This window comes from Episyrphus balteatus, chromosome 4 (genome assembly GCF_945859705.1).
Source record: "Episyrphus balteatus chromosome 4, idEpiBalt1.1, whole genome shotgun sequence".
Classification (NCBI taxonomy): Eukaryota; Metazoa; Arthropoda; class Insecta; order Diptera; family Syrphidae; genus Episyrphus; species Episyrphus balteatus.
Genome location: NC_079137.1, coordinates 59,963,372 through 59,980,338, shown reverse-complemented (window position 1 = coordinate 59,980,338; position 16,967 = coordinate 59,963,372). Strand labels below are relative to the sequence as shown.

General features: G+C 31.4%; 1 protein-coding gene across 3 annotated transcripts in view; it reads left to right on the top strand.

Moving 5' to 3' along the window:
• Window positions 1-16,967, top strand: part of LOC129919536 (ecdysone-induced protein 75B, isoforms C/D) — a 218,956-nt gene that overhangs the window by 160,815 nt on the left and 41,174 nt on the right. For all 3 annotated transcript variants that reach the window (XM_056000450.1, XM_056000451.1, XM_056000452.1), the window contains one exon: window positions 1,418-1,506. In XM_056000450.1, coding sequence (XP_055856425.1) covers window positions 1,418-1,506 — 89 coding nt within the window. The remainder of the gene's footprint in view (window positions 1-1,417; window positions 1,507-16,967) is intronic.

The window sequence follows — 16,967 nt, the reverse complement described above, 5'->3', positions numbered from 1 at the left end:
TGCGGGAGGGTACTTTACTCATTAAATGTCAAACGATTAAATTAAAATGTGCTTAAATTCAAGATTTTGACGTTTGAGTGAATTAAGGTACTTCAGCTTTCTGTCAAAGAGAACCACCAATCTATAAACGTATTTATCTTAGTCATTTTTCTAAGAAATACACATAGAAAAAAACCATAATAGCCGTGAGGTTTCAAAGTGTAACAATTGATTTTTTTTAATTCCTTTACTATTTAAGTCCCATAAACCGTTATCAGAATAACAAAAACTTATCACATAAACTGCATAATCACAAAAAAAAAGAAGAAAAAAAGTAATAATATTTGCTTAAACCTATTCACCACAAAATGTCAATAAAATGTCAAAAACTAATCAAATACTTCAACAAAATATTTATGCTTGCTCTTGAAAACATCACAAAAGTTCAATAACCTTAGATTAAAAATAACCTTAAACCATATCTATTGATGATTTATGTAAATAAAGAAATACAAAATCCAAAAATTCATGAACAAATAAAACATATAAAAATTGACAACACCAGATGGCTTTATGTCAGACAAAGACCAATCGAAATGTCATAGATCATGTTTAATTCAAATAAAAGTAGATAGAAACAAAACGAAATAATCATTAATACTTATACAAATGATGCATACGACCTAGCCTAACAAAAAGGCTCTCAAAATTTACAACATTCAAACCGAATTAACCACAAGACCACACATAGATACACCTATACAACAAAAGAAAGAAAAGTAAAAAGTAAAAGAAAAGAAATGAATCTATACAATAACCTACAGCAACTCCATCTGCATTGACTTTCTCCAACAATTATTTTTTTTTTTATTTCTTTTGACATTTCTTCGTCTGGTGTACGACGTCATCATTCTACACACCTCTCCCCTTTTCTTTTTCTTATACAAAAATTGTACTGTGTTTCCCTCTTTAAGTTGTTATAGCATCTGTCTCCTCTCGTGATGGTGTTGTTGTAGTTCTTCTTCAAGTTCATCGTATAGCGTGTGTGCTTTCAATGATGAAAGTTATGTAAGACAAAATTCTTGTTCTTTTTGTTTATCTTTTGAACTTTCTTCGTTGGTTGGTTGTTATTATGGCAGTGCTCTGCGAACGATCTTAACTTTTTGTGTCTGTTTTGGTTTGGCATTTTCACTTTCTTTCTCTCTTTTATGCTGGAAGGCTAAAAAAAAAACTAAGTTAGTTGCGCGCACGAGAGTTGTGCCCACAACTTGTCAGCGCCATCTTGGCATACTTTATGACAGCTGGGTGTCAAATTGCACTCTTCTCTTTTAGTACTTTCTCCGTTTGATTGAATTTATTACTTTTTTTTTTTTGTTTTCTTTCTTTTCACAAAGAAAAAAGTGAATTAAACTGATTTCTTTTGTCTCTTTCTTTATAGAATTCGATGGAACGACAGTACTATGCCGGGTGTGTGGTGATAAAGCTTCCGGTTTCCATTATGGCGTACACTCCTGTGAGGGATGCAAGGTAAGTACTAGATCAGTATCTTTAAGAGAAGTGTTATGAAAAAAAAAGGTAAATGCATCTTTCTTGTGCTGAACACGTGTTTGAAAAAAAAAATCTTATTATCATGATCATTATAATCATTACCTGGATCGCAAGGGCATACACACAATAAACAATGAAAATTATGTAAAAAAAAAAAACGGAAACGTGTGCCGCAGACTATAAGAGAAAAATGAGACGAAGGAGGGAAACCAGACAAGAACACACAATTATAATCTTGTCAATGACATTGAACTCGAAATGTGATCATGAAAGTGCGCACCGAGACTGCTGCGCTGCAACACACAATCTCGCGGGTAACCTAAAACGGACGATTATCCTTGATGTTTTTAGTTTTTTTTTTTTTTTTTTTTTTTTGGATTTTGCGCCTTATTTTATATTTGTTCCTTTTTATTCAATGAACATTATTTTGTTACCTACGACGCAAAAGACACGATGACGATGAAAAACCAAAGGGTGATCCGGTCTTGGGACGACTTATAACAACACTCGAAATAATGAAAAAAAAAAAAAAAAAAAAAAAAACTTACCACGTTTTATTTTAATCCTTAATAAGGGAGTCACACAGTGCCTTTAATATCAGACTTCAGATCGAGACCCTTATAGAAGGTACCTTTTACCATGATTATGTTTTTTGTTGTTTCCTTCCTTTTTTTATTGCTGCACACTATGCCTTCTCATCATCATGATGACGATGATCTTGATCGTTTAGTCGGGTTTCATTATTATTTGTTTTTTTTTTTTGTTTTTTTTTTTTTTTTTTTGTGATCAATGAAGACCTTGGTTTACAGGAATCACTTGAACTTTTGGCAATGTCCTTGAATATTTATGCTTTGTGTTGAAAAAGTAAACCCATTTTGGATATAAATCTACTGCGCATGCGATCAATTTTCAAAAAAAAAAAAAATTAAAAAAAAAGTGAGGGTTCGTTGACACTCTTCGTGGCTGTGTCCTCTACGTCAATGCCAATGTCAGTGTTAATGTATTTTGTTCACCTTTATTTTATTTTATTCTTTATTTGGTGTGTTGGTATTGTGGTAACATAGTTATTCGCATAAAATTAACATATTTTTCGGATAGGTACTACTCTTTTCAAAAACCAAAAAAAAAAAAAAAAAAAAAAAACTGAGAGTGATACAGAGGCGAAGAGAAGAAAAGAGAAGAACCAAAAAATGTATATTGCGTGGCCCTTTTTTGTACTAAACTTAACATATATCAAATTGAAAGAGTGAGAGTCCATCCTGATATAGGTATTATGAAGTTTGTAGTTTGTTTAGTTTGGCATCAAAAAAAAAAAAAAAAAAAAAAAAAATTGTTTGAAGTTCAAGGTTAATTTCCATCTTTTGTTTAGGTTTTACCTGGCTTAGCTTGGATTGGTCAGAAAACCTGTCCCAGATTCTCAATATTTTAAACACAGACAAAAAAAAAATTAAGACTTCTAAATAGTGGATTGGAATGAGAAGAAGGGACATAGGTATAGATAAAATTTGGGCTGGTTTAAGAGCTTATGTTTTATTGAAGTGGCTGTTGTATGGTTTGATATCATTATTCATTTTTTTAGTTTCTTTGCCAAAAATAGGAACTAAAGAACAGAAGAAAAGAAGAAAAAAGACCTTGGTTTTGTCTATTGGCCTTTGAATTTGAGACCCCCTTAAATGATTGCTTTGAATTTGACTATTTTTTTTTTTTGATAGCCTAGTGAGTGAAATTTTTGTTTCTTGTGTTTGTATTTGCGCATACGAAAACAAATTAATGGAATAATTTTAAATAATTTTTTGACAGCGGGTAGGCGCTTAATTTTTTTTTTTTTTTTTTTTTGTTAAATGTTTTGTCCATGACTTTGAAGAATAAAAAGTCTTGACGTTGAATTTTTTTATTTCTATTGTCATGAAAATTTGAAGTCGTTTTTTTTTGCTATTGAAGCTACCTACATGTCGTTAAAATGTCAGTTACCTTTAAAAAATGGTGATTAAAGTAATTTATCTAGACTGTGGTGAATATTTAATTAATAGGCAAATGAAAACACGTTTTTTGGCAGACAAAAAAAGAAAAATAAGCGTGAAGAGAAGAATAATTTGTTTAAAAGTGTGTTAAAAAAAACTCATTAAAGTAAATTATACATTTTTGGCAGTTTTTTTTTCAAGAATAAATGACGCATGATGACTTAATCCAGTAAAAATCAGTAATTTTTTTTTAAGCACAACTTTATTGCTGACCGAATTAAATTTGTGTTGCCACATTTTTTAGTAAGAAAAATGAAATTAAAAAGCTGCAAGTTTAATACAAACACTTAACTTTACATTAATGACTACACTGGTTTACAAAATTAAACTTTTTTTTTGTTGCCGGAACAAAAATATACTTTTCTGAAGGTTTTCGGTGTGCTGAACTTGAATCCGAAGTCAAAAAAATTCTAGCAGCTCCCGTTTTTGAGATATTACCGTTAGAAAGTGCAGCACTTCGGACCTTATTCTTTTATATAAGGAAAATTGTTTTAGCATATTTAGTAACGGTTTTTATAAGAACTATTTACCACCTTTTTAAATCTGTTTAAATCTCTCCGATATCTTTTTTACTTCCCGAGATATCCTCAGTTGTTTGATATTTTTAAAAATTTTATAATGTCATTATCTTCTTTATGATATATGAAGCCAAACCCACTGACTTCAGTTTAAGATATCTCGGGCAATACATAAGATATTGAAAAGATTTAAACAGGTATCGAAAGATGGGAAATAGTTCTTATAGAAACCGTTACTAAATATGCTCAAACAATTTTCCTTATACAATAGAATAAGGTCCGAAAAACTTAAAAAAACGTTTTTTTTGCATTTTCTAACGGTAATATCTCAAAAACGGGAGCTGCTAGAATTTTTTTGACTTCGGATTCGAGTTCAGCACACCAAAAACCTTCAGAAAAGTATATTTTTGTTCCGGCAACAGAACCCTTGTTAACCAGTGCTATTAATTATAATTTGTACGGCATTTGCAGAAAACCAAATACGATATTGCTACGTCAAATTGCAAGTTTCTTGTAAAATGATGTATGGCGTATGAGTGTTTTTTTTTTTCTAAAACGGTATTTTTAATGCTTGAAACCGAAGGCATAGGTAAAACTCAATTAATAAAAGCCTCAAGAATGTTTTCAATGAATTTTAGAATAGAAAAGAATTTTAAGGTGAAAAAAAAAAAAATTTTTTTTTGGTAAACTTTTTTTTTTTTTGTAAAAATTTTTTTTACCTATAATGTATGGTGAAATGAATCTTCTCAAAGATTTTGTTTACATAAGTTCAAAAATTTCAATAAAAAAAATGAGCTTGTTTCCCCAAATTTCGCCTAATGGTAAAAGTTCTTGGTACTAGTTTTGAATTCATTGATTTCAAACGTTACAAAATGTGTATAAATCTTTGAAGTTCACATAATTTAATAATTAAAAAAAAAAAAAACAAAATTACAATAAGTTGTCAGCTTTGTGTGTGTTTATAAAAACTAATACTAAACTAAACTAAACAGAAATAATATTGTCAAAGAATAGATCAAAAACGAAAATTAGGATAAATTTGTTATTTTCTATTTTTTTTTTTTTTGTTCAATTGAAAAAAAAAATTTTTTCTTATTAGTCAAACAAAACTTAATTAAGTCTTGTAAATCCTTTTCCTTCAAAAAAGTTCATGTTAATATACGAGGATGGCTCTTTGTTATCATCTCAATAAAGAGAAGTTTTACTATTTCCTTAAATGGCGCCCAACACTTCAAATATTTTTTTTTTTTTTTTCAAAAATAACCCTTGGCCAAAATGTTTGTATTATACAACAGTAAATTTTATGTTTTACTAATAAAAACTGCTCTTTTACATGCAAAACATATTTTCAAAGAATCATTATAAAAAAAAAAAAATGAAAAAAAAAATTTTTTTTTAAACAAACTGAAGTTTTTTTAATTCTTCTTCTGAACCATAAAATTTGGAATAAATTTACTTTATCATATAAATTTCTTGAATGGCGCCCAATAATTATGGAAATTTGTTTTGATATTCTTTGATTGAATTCAACTTTCAATCATACAAAACTCAACACTACTTACACTATTCACCTACTAATTCTATCAATTTGATCTACATTATGTCATTACCGCTTTGTTATATGTAACTATATTTTTTTCAACTGTCATAATTTTTTCAATTTATCTGTTTATATTTTTCTAAAGCTGTCATTAACTAAATTAATGTAGGTATAGATCAAGATCTGTGACATAACATAAAGCAAAATGATGATATCATTGTAAAACTCTTGTTAAAAAATGTTTTGCGTATAACTTCCTTATTCAGTAAATTTATTAATAATAAAATAAATAATTAAATAGGTAGATATTTGGTTATAATTAACTTCATAATGTTGTTTTTCACCTTGATTTTTTTTTTTTTTTTGTTTATACAAAAAGTATCCTACCTACAATCTCTTCCTCTATTGATTGGTATTATATTTACGTGTGTATATCTACAAATCATGCGTAAATGTTTAAAAATATTTAAACTTAAATGATTACATAAATCATTAAAAAAAAAACACATCATATTTGACAGATGTCAAAAAAAAAATTTTCTCAGAATTGAGTATTTAAAAAAAAAAAAAAAAAAAATGAATCATTGTGTTTTTCTGACCTCTTTTTACGTCAAACTAACATTTTTTTTTTTCATTATTTATTCATGCAAATTTATTCTTTCTCCTTGGTTCTTTATGGCTGACCATAGCCTGTCTTCAAAACTATATGTATTGCCTAAATTTGCTTCATTGTTATTTCATACTTTTATGTATTTATTTATTTTTTTTTTTTCAAATAATAATCTCTGTTTCAAGAGTGATGGGGAGAGAACAAACAACAAAAAATACGCATCAAACATATTTTTCACACATATATTATCTAAAAAAGCAATACTTACGCACTCACGCAACGCACACACAATCTATTTTTTCTTGTGTTGTGTGTAGATTTTACACACATTGAAAATGAGATAATATATGTGCGGTAATTGACCAGGAATAATGTGAATGAACTCGTTCAATGTCAATTCTTCTTCCCTGCTTCGTATTTTTTTTTTTTTTTTTATTTTTATTTTCTCTTCTTTTATGTTCGAATTTAAAAATCATTCTTTTCTTCTTTATGTTGGGTTTTTGTTTAGTTTTTTTTTGCTTTTTTGTAGTCTTGTTTTATTCTCTCTCATTCCACTACTATTTTTACTTTTTTTTTTTATTTCTTTTGAATTTTTATTTGTTCTCGTATCTTGGTTGTAGGAGAATATAAAAAGCAAAAAAAAAAAAATATATTTAGTTGTTCAAAGAAATGGATGAATATAGTACACGAGTATAGTTTTATAGGAAGGTAACGATATTTACGAATGTTAAGGTGGAAACGAAATATATATGTGTCATTATTTTTTGTTTGTTCTTAACTTTTTTTTTACAACAAAAAACTATAAAAAAAATACTCATTAATAAAAAAAAAAAATATGTATGTTTACTTCCTCGAATAATACTTGGGTCAACATTACACACAGAGTTGGTAGATAGATGTAATTTATGTGGGTAATTATATGTTATGTGTTTTTTTTTTTTTTTGTTGAAATGAGGGCAATAAAACCTGTAGGACCTACGCAATCAATTATCTGAGATAATAGGGTTTTTTAATAAGTTGTGGAGGGTAGCCAGTATAATGTGTCAAAAAGTGAATGTTTGTCTGCTAAAAAGGTAAGCTGTCAACTTAAAATAACCAACCAGACGTTTTAAGGGTCATTCTTTTTTTTTTTTTGTTGAGTTTAGATGAACTTTAATGGTAGCTGGAAGAGGAAGTTGGTTTTAAGGTTGAGAAGTTTATTTAATATGATAAAATTGTCGTTTCGTATTCAGATTTTGTTCAATTATAATATAGGTAAACATTTTGAATTGGTTTCTTAAATGGCGCCCAACGGATTTGATTTTTTTAATGTTAAATGTCATGGTTTGTTGGAAAAAGCCATTCTTCATAAGAATTATTTAAAAAAAAATTTATATTTCTTCCAAAACGTATTTCTAATTTTTTTTTTCACAATAATTTTAAAATCAGTAAATCAAACATTATTTTTTTCAAAAAGTTAAATACGTTTTTTTAAAAAAAAAAAAAATTAAAATTTTTTTTTTTTGCAACTGAATAAATGTTTTTTATCCTTGTTCTTTTAAACAACAATGTTTTTAAGTAGGTACCTACAAGTTCCAAAGTTTTTTTTTAATTTAAGAAACGTCATTTGTTTTGTTTATTTTCTCAAATGGCGCCCAACGAAAACAAATATATTTTTTTTGCAGATTAAAATAACTAAAACTTTTTTCTACTTTTTTCTTAGTTTTTTTTTCATCGTAAAAAAAATTGTTGTTTTTTAACAAAAAAATTTCGCATTATTTCAGAATATTTCAGTGCCAAATTTCAACTTTTGGTGGCGAGATTGCAATTATTTTTTTTCCGAAAAATTTCAACGAAACATTGCAAAAAAAAAAATGTTAAGCAAATTTTGTTTGTTCTGTTTTTGTTTTTTTTTGTGTTTTGTTGTTTTTTCGGCTAACTAGTGAACATTTTACTCCTCATTCCTTCACCAAATTTTTTTGTTTTATGTATGCACAAAATTCTACATTGTAGAAGTTGATTTTTATTAAAATTATTTTCTTAAGTGGCGCCCAACGCCAATTTTTTTTTTTTCTTAACAAACTTTGTTATACTTTGTAAAACTTTTACAGCCTTATTCGTAGTGAATATTTTATTTTAGAATTATTGTCAGCTTATGATCCAAAATGGCGCCCAACAAGAACGAACTTAACGAATACGTGTTAGGTTGTCAAACTTGGGTTCCTGTTCCATCAAATCTAAACCGATTGCTAAAAATTTCATGAATTTTACAGAAATGAAAAAATCACAAATCAAGTAAACTAAAGTTCAAATCGACACAACAATGAAAGCCTAAATTCTAAAACTCAAACTAAAAAAAAGTATATTTGTATACATTGACTTGATCTGGAACCTTCTTTTGCCTTTCTCTTTCCATTGCTTTGCTCTACGATAAGAGTCATTGCTACTCGTTTTCATTATTATTTCTTTTTTGTATTTTTTTTTAACAACATCCCAATGCAATGCAATATCGTTATCAAGATTAATGAACTCCCAATGACCGCGCTGATGGCTGCCTCCAGGGGCAAATTCGAAAGATGACAATATCGGAAAACACACTGAGACTCATTGTCGTTACATTCAGCAAAAAACAAAAAAAAAAAACAGTGTTAATTTGACATCTGAGTCATGTTAATTTTATATTCAACCTTCTATAGTTCGAACCTAGCCTGCCTATGCCTACACTCGTTCCGGAATTGATTTTCGATAAAAAAAAATTCATTCTATATCTTCCCTTTTTTTACTACTTCCCGTTTTTTTTTTTTTTCATTTTCAATCTAACCTCAATCCTGATTACAAAACACAAAAATACAACAAAAAAAAAAAATGAGGTTGAGTAGGGTTTTTTTGCTTGCATACAAAAGGCATTATAATCTATGCATCCACTTCACAATATACACAAACTGCAAATCACAGTCAGTTATAATATTTTTGCTTCTCTGCTCTCTGTGTTACTATAGGTACTGAGCTGGAGCTTGCTGATGCCCCTGTACAATTTTTTCGAGTTTATTGCACTTTCAGTCCAGAGAGTGAACCATTCTTTTGGCTTGTTTGTACTTTATGTGAATTATCAGAAAACAAAAAAAAAAAAATTTTTTTTTTGAAAAAATTTTTTTTTTTTTGTGGATGAAAATTCGCAAAGCATTAAGAACTAAATTCGAAAAGAACAAAATCAAAGGGGGGAAGAGAACCTCTGGTGGCGGCCGGCAGGCTGCAGCAATAATTGTAACATCCAGGGCATTGTTGTTGCTCAATGCAAGCAAGAAAGCCAGCAATGAAATACACTGCATTCTCCAAATGACTGCCTTCTCATTGTGTGTGTGTGATTATCAACCATTCCAATCGGCGAAGGTCAACGTCATCGAAAATGTTGTCTGACTGGATGGATGGAATATACATGAGAATGCACGCAACACAACATCTTCTCTCACTCGTCGCATGTGAGTGAGTGTTTTCTGTGTGCATCGAATGTGCATTGCCCCCACAACTATCTCATTCTAACCACACACACAAATTGGATTTCAATTCCTTCTCATTCTCACGCTCACTCTTTCTGAATTGTCAGTTGGTCGATGTCGATGTAATATGGGGCCTCATAGTTGTGTGTTATCTTCTTTTGTATTTTACTCTCTATCATACGAAAAACCCGAGACACAAACCCTACCAAAAGTAATAATAATTGTGCAGGCAGGGCAAGCAGCATGGTTCTTTTTCTTCTGTTATGATATTTTTATACCACCATGTGCTGCCTTCAGAGTATGATGATGATACAGAAAAAAATATTGAAGAAGGTGGACATGGAGAATAAGATAATGAAGAAGAAGAACTTGCTTTAACACAAAAATGAAAAAAAAAAAAAAAAAACCTTTGAGTGAAGAGTGCGAGTGCATGTGTATGTTTTGTTGCATTTTTATTTGGGGTGAATGCTCTCGATTGCACTTGAACGACTGACAGAGTGCATTCATTTCTTTCTGTTTCTCTTTAGTGTGGTGGTGTTGCTAGTGACTGGTGGTATTCCTCCTTTTTGTAGGTACTTTCTGGAACGTTTTTTTTTTTTTTTTTTTTTTATTTCTCTGTGTAATTTTGTTTCATCGGGCTGGAACGGCTCTCAACTCGGCCCCTGCTAAAGAGTCCCATGGTGATGATGTTGATGATGACGATAATGGGGGGTTTTATGGTTTGTTTGTGTAAGATGGGGGTATTTTTTTTTTGTTTTTTATTTTCCTTTCTTGTTTTTATTACACGTATCAATTTTTTTTTTTTTTTTTTTGTATATTTCTTTGCCCTGAAAATAGAACATTGATAGAAGAAGGATTAGGTATAGATGTGTTTATTTTTTTTTTTAAACATAAGGAAGTTGGTTTAACGAAAATAAAAACATTAAAACAAGGGGGTTGAGTGTCGACGAGGATGCCAATGAACCCACATGAACTTGTGTATACTACTTTGTGTATGGTTGTTTATTCTTATTCTTTTTGATACATGTGCTGTGCATACATAGTGCATTCTTTGCATGGGTATAAGAAATATTTATTTGGATAAGGCCATTTTCTGGTAGGTAGGGTATTCGATTTGGAAAGAAAAAGTTGAGAAGAAAATGATTGGAATATATATGTTATGTTCGAAAAATAACCAATGTCATTGGCGGAGTTTCTTTTAAATAATATTGAATTTGAAGGATGTTGAATAAGAAAAAGGATATGTGTATGAGTTTTTGTTGCAAATTTGTCAGTTGTAAGTTCTTTTTTATTGACTTTTGGGGTCAAAATAGAAGTTTGTAATGGAAATTTTCTTAATTGGCGCCCAACGGTCTAAGAAAATGTTTAAAACTTATGTTTTTTGGCGCTGATTTTGCATTCGTGAATGTAAATTGTTCAATCTAATCAACAAAAATCATATTTACCATAATTAGATTCAATTTCAGAGAATTAGAACAATTTTAGTTTTCATTACTTTTTCAAATGGCATCCAACGATTCAAGAAATTTCTGATTTCTACCTTATTTAATTTCTTGCCTTAATTTTTTGAATTTATTAACATCTAATGTCATATTTTGTTAACAGAAAAAAAAGCAATTGGGGAAGAAATAATACTTTCAAAGATTAAAAAAAAAAAAAAATACAGAGCTTAGTTTTCTATAAAATTAAGTTTTTTTATTTTATATTTCTATCAAATTTGAATGATGGTTTTTTCAATCCTCATTCTTTAATAAAACTTACTCTTAAATGTGTTTAATGTAACCAATTTTATTCAATCAAATGTTTTAACTTTTGTCACTTGCTTATCTAAGTGGCGCCCAACAATGAAAGAAATTACTTTTAAATAAGCTGATCTTACTTAATATGCATTTGTCAATGTTTAATAGGGGTTTTTGGCAACAAAAAGTAGCATTTAACGAAAAAAAAAACCTTTTCGAAAAAAATTTTTTTTTTTTTAAATTAAATTTTTTTTTTCAATGCACTGAATTTCATAGCCAGTTTGTCAATTTTTGGCCTGTACTACAAAATAATGTATACATGATGTTAAATTAAGAACATTGCTTGCTCGATTATAAGTAAAATCTTGTATTGTTTTCTTAAATGGCACCCAACGCTGAAAGGCACCATTTTTAAAATTTTTACTGTGAAGTATTTTGCTGAGGGAAACATAACCAGCTCTATAATTATTGCCAAATTTAAAGGAGAGATCTTGAGAATCCCGTAGAATTAAGAAGAAAACAAATTTTTTTTTTTAATTTAATGGCGCCCAACGTAAACTATAAAAAAAAATTTCAAGAGTGAATTTTTTAAGCAATCAATCATAAATGCAAACTATACTTACTTAGTCTTTGATCCAAAACATATTGTTTGTTCAATTTTATAAAAGAAAAATTAGTTCATTTCTTAAATGGCGCCCAACGGTGGTAAAAAAATTATTCCAAAATGAATGTTTATAGCATCGTTTTTACATTTATCAGTATGAATGGTATTGCTTGGTTCAAAATGTTAACATAACAACAATACCATAATTAATAAAAACACGAGTTTATTTATTTGGTAAATGGCGCCTAACGAACAAAAGAATACCTAGGATCTACAAAATTTTAAATAAAATGGCATTTACCTTTTATTATGAAGGTCTGTCACAAAGACATAAACTGGTATAATTTGTATAACTGTTATACAGCAATGAATTTAATATTTTAAGGCTCTTTTTTTCAAGTTTCCAAGCCATTTTTATAAAGTAAGTAACTTTTTTATCTTCTCATACCCTTACCTACCAGGTTTTCGTAAATTTTAACTCACTGAATGCACTCAATTGCACAGAAAGAAAAGAAAACATTATAATTTTAAGTCACACATCAAAAATTTTCTAATGTCAATGACCCAAACTGCACATTACAATATACTTATACCTACATTCCCATAATGTTCTCATACCTACACTCATTTGCCGTTAATCTATCCAAACGACAAAAAAAAAACGTCCACACACCATATAAATTCGCGTGTGCAACCATACCTACCTAATTTTCAACCTCCAATATTATCGAGAGAGAAGTAGAATAAAAATGCATTTCAAAAAAACTACAAATGTTTAAAGCCCAAAGGATATTAACCCTTTTGTTCTATGAGTGCGCTCAATTGAAATTTTGGTATTCCATACAATTGGCGCAATCGGCATGCACACACCTATTGTTTGTTGTTAGGTAGTAGAGGTATTAGGTATACAAAATGTAATTACAAAAGCCATTCGTCCAAACGACCAATAAATACGAGTTCAACCGACCACAGAGCTACCTACCTTTTTTAACATGTTATCGCAATCCTCACTCATTAGAATTTATTGCATGCGTGCTCACTCGTTGTTGTATTGTGCGCGTAAATTTGCATGCCCCCCACTTTTTCGTCGTCGTCTTCTTATAATTCCTCCTCATCATCATGTCGTCTTCTTTTCTGCCTGCCTACTTAAGTCCATTTACCCAGAATTTTTGCAGCACACACTTGCCCCCATCTCCCTACAAAATGCATGCCTTTTTCCACACCTCAGTCATCGACGTCGTCAATTCTCAGACACTGCGAATAGAATAAGTCAACTGAAAGAAATGAGCTCTATGCTGTGTGAAAAATCGAGAACAAAACATTAACCAACTCAACTAAACACAAAAAAAAAAACCTTCACTGTGCAAAAGAAAATGCAATTCTCTTCCTTTTCCAGCCGTTGTCGTCCCTGTTCCCCTACCTCATTTTGCTGCAACTTCGTCTCATTCCACTTTTTTCTAAGAACCACCATCACACAAGAGTCACACAGATACAGGTCATCGCACCCAGCTATTTAGGTCATCAACCTCTCTTATTTAGGTTACACGCCGCCGTGCTTATGTGCAACACAACACCAACTTCACTCCAGTGTTCCTCATTTTTGCAATATGTGCAAGCATATACTACATCACCATCCCTGGATATTCTATTGTTATCTCTCTCTCTCTCTTTTAACAACGCAACTTTTGCATGCATTTGTGTGAGTATGCTCTCATTTTGCACACAAAAATTCACTTCTTCTGCAACATACAAAAAAGTAGGACAGATAGAGAAAAATATGCAGCGCCAATTGACGTCATTAGCCTAGTGAATATGCTTTACCTACTCTAATGGTTGAAAACAACTGCGGAAAATAAAAATGTAGTCTACTTTTAGGTAGCATTACATTTTTGTATGAAGCACCTTTGAGTATGCAGTGAAAAATTTTCGTTAAAGCTTGTATGAATTTCGAAAAAAAAAAGCTTCGCTACATGTTGCTGGAACACTGACCGAATGACGTCAAAAATAGTGTGCTTTTTCTCATTCTTGTCATGGTGAAAAAAAGCTAGCTAGCTGTCATGGAGAGAGAGTGTATTTATATGGTTGTGTTGAAAAATTCAAAAACCAAACCAGGCTATTTGGGTGGCTGATTGTGATAGAGAAGGTGGTTGGTGTGTGGACTCCAGCGAGTTGAATAAATCTTATGTAGGTATCCATTTACACCTTGCACACCGCTCCAACCCTCTGTGTTGGGCTTTGTGTCGATGACATGTTTGTATATAATATTTTTGTTTTTAAGGGTAGAAAGAGAACACATAGTACAAAACAGTGTTTGGAAGAATTCTAGCTGCATTGAAACTGGGGCGAGGGCATAGTGCAATGAACTGAGCTCTCAGTTGTCTTGTCACAAACGATGTGTAGTTTCAATGCATAGATACATAATGTAGAGAAACAAAAAAATGGACACATTATAGAAATGTCAGTTTTAGAGCGGGAAATGAGAAATTCTACTACAATTGATAGTGAATGTGGTGTGGATGGAATGAGGATGGTATAAGAAACACATCCGGGAATTTGTAAGTCCTTCCCACTCATGTATCTATACACAAAATTTTGTTCTGGACACACAAATCTATTCTCGAGGTCACAAGAGGCTAATGAACTTGTTACCCAGTTTTTATATTCTCTTACCTCAGTTGAGCACACAGCAGTACCTACTTCAGTAGACACAATTCTCTATTTGACATTTCGAGCTGTCAACACCTTTTATAGCAATCAATCAAAAATATAAATACAAAATGGAGAACAAAATACACAACACGACGATGGACGATGAACGATGATAGGGTCAACGTTCCTTTGTTCGATTTATTTTATTGTTGTGGTTCAACAGCCAGCAAGAAGCACTCAAAACAATAATCATCGTCATCATCAGCCAGCCAGCCATCAAGAGCCACCACAAATCGGCTACCTGTTCACGTGCAAGAACTCGATATAAAAAGCAAGGAACGTGAACGCAACAGAAAAGACAGAAACATACACACAACACACAGCGAGGCATGCCTCCGGTGGTGCTGGTTCATTTTCGCGAAGAGCCTCTTTTTTTCTCTTCCTCGTTTCTATACTTACACCTTTTTCCCTTGCCATCCCACTTCTGAGCTCTGACTGACTCTGTTTTCTTTGTTTCTCAGTTCTTTTGCTTCTTCATTTTCTATGTCGTTGTTGTTGCAAAAAAATCTTGGTGCAAGCTGGTGTTGTGTGATGATATGATAACGATGATGATGATGACGCGCGGGCGAATGGCGGCGATGGATGATGTGCAAGAGAATCCGATGTTATAATAATAATAATGCACAAACGTGTGTGCGCCTTAATAAAGCCATATAAGGATGAGAGGGCGAGTGGGTGAGTTCTCCACCAGAGGGGGTTCAAAGCGGGAACCTGTATCTCTGCTGGTAGCCATATGCAAGAGTGAATGAACTCTTATGCATTTCACGAGGTTGTATGTTTATCTTTTTTTTTTGTCTTTTCTTCTACTCAATTCTTCTTCTTCTATTTTCTTTTACAAAGCTCTTCTTCTTTGTGCAAAAAGTCTCTTTTTTTGTTGTTGTTTCGTTGTGTGTTCTTGGTATATTATAGGCCGACTGCATGCGAAAGTCGTTGCACTGTGCGGTACTTTCGTTGTTGCGAGGTCGATGACAGCAGTGCACACAGAAGAGTTCCATGGAATGCATTTTCTTTTTTTTTTTTTTTTTGTTGTTGCTTATTTTCTCTACTTTACTTTTATCAAATCTGGTTGTCCACCTTCGAGCTTGAGCGAGGTGTGTTATCATCATAATTTTTGTCGCACGGAAGAATATTATACGATGATGATGAATGTTGGTTAGTTAGGTGAGTCATCAACACTGTGAGTGTTGTGATATAGTGCGTCATCATCATCATCATCGACATACAAAATGAGAACAGGAAATTCCCCATTATGATATGATGTGTTGTGTTGTGTGTCGTTTGTCTGAAGAGAGTAGCCATAAGTGACAGATGGGAAACAATAATATAATGTTGCTACAAATTGCTCATCATCACACATCATTATCAACATAATCATCTTCATCTGTCATAAAAAAAATTCTTCGCTCAAATATGGCTGACTAGCATTTATGACAGTTTTATTTTGTAGTAGATTTTTGTATATAGACGTTCTGTGCGATAAGTAAACAAATAAGGAAAAACTCACAACAATTGAGTAAAGTCATAAAGAGGCCATCAACACACAAAATGGTGTTGTTGTTTTTTTGTTTGTGTTGTTTAAGTTTTTGCGAATGAGTGCGCTTGATAATGACGTTTCTTTTCTCGCCCAAAGACAACGCGCAATCCGAAATGTCATTGACTTCTACTACTTTAGATTCTCTTTGGCATATTCAAAATAGTATAAATAGAAATTATTATTTTTATTTCTAAAAAGAAAATATAGATCATACAACATCACAAAACTAAATCTCTCCAACACATGCAGTATTATGATAATAATGATGATGATTATTGTATAGTAAAGTGATGTGTGCATCACCTTAAGTGGCCTCATGTAGCGCACGAATTAGTTATTTGCGGTGCGTGCAATATCTGTCATTCTCGCCAATTGTGTATCTATGCAAAAATCCAAATGCAATAGATGATAGAGAAAAAAAAGAGAGAAATAGAAATGGCACGTAGATATGGTTGACTGCACAATTTTTGCAGAAAATAAATTGGTGACGGAAATAGCCGCTGCTTATACACATGATGTGTTGTGCACTACTGTGTGTGCAGTGCACACAAAACGGCTAGTTTCGTTCGAGTTGAAATGTGTTTGCGCTCCCTCATCATGATTGTGATTGCATAATTGATATGCATTTGGTATCGTTGTGTCTCCTCTCTCATTTTTACAGCACCACCCACCCGCTCTTGTTGACTTTT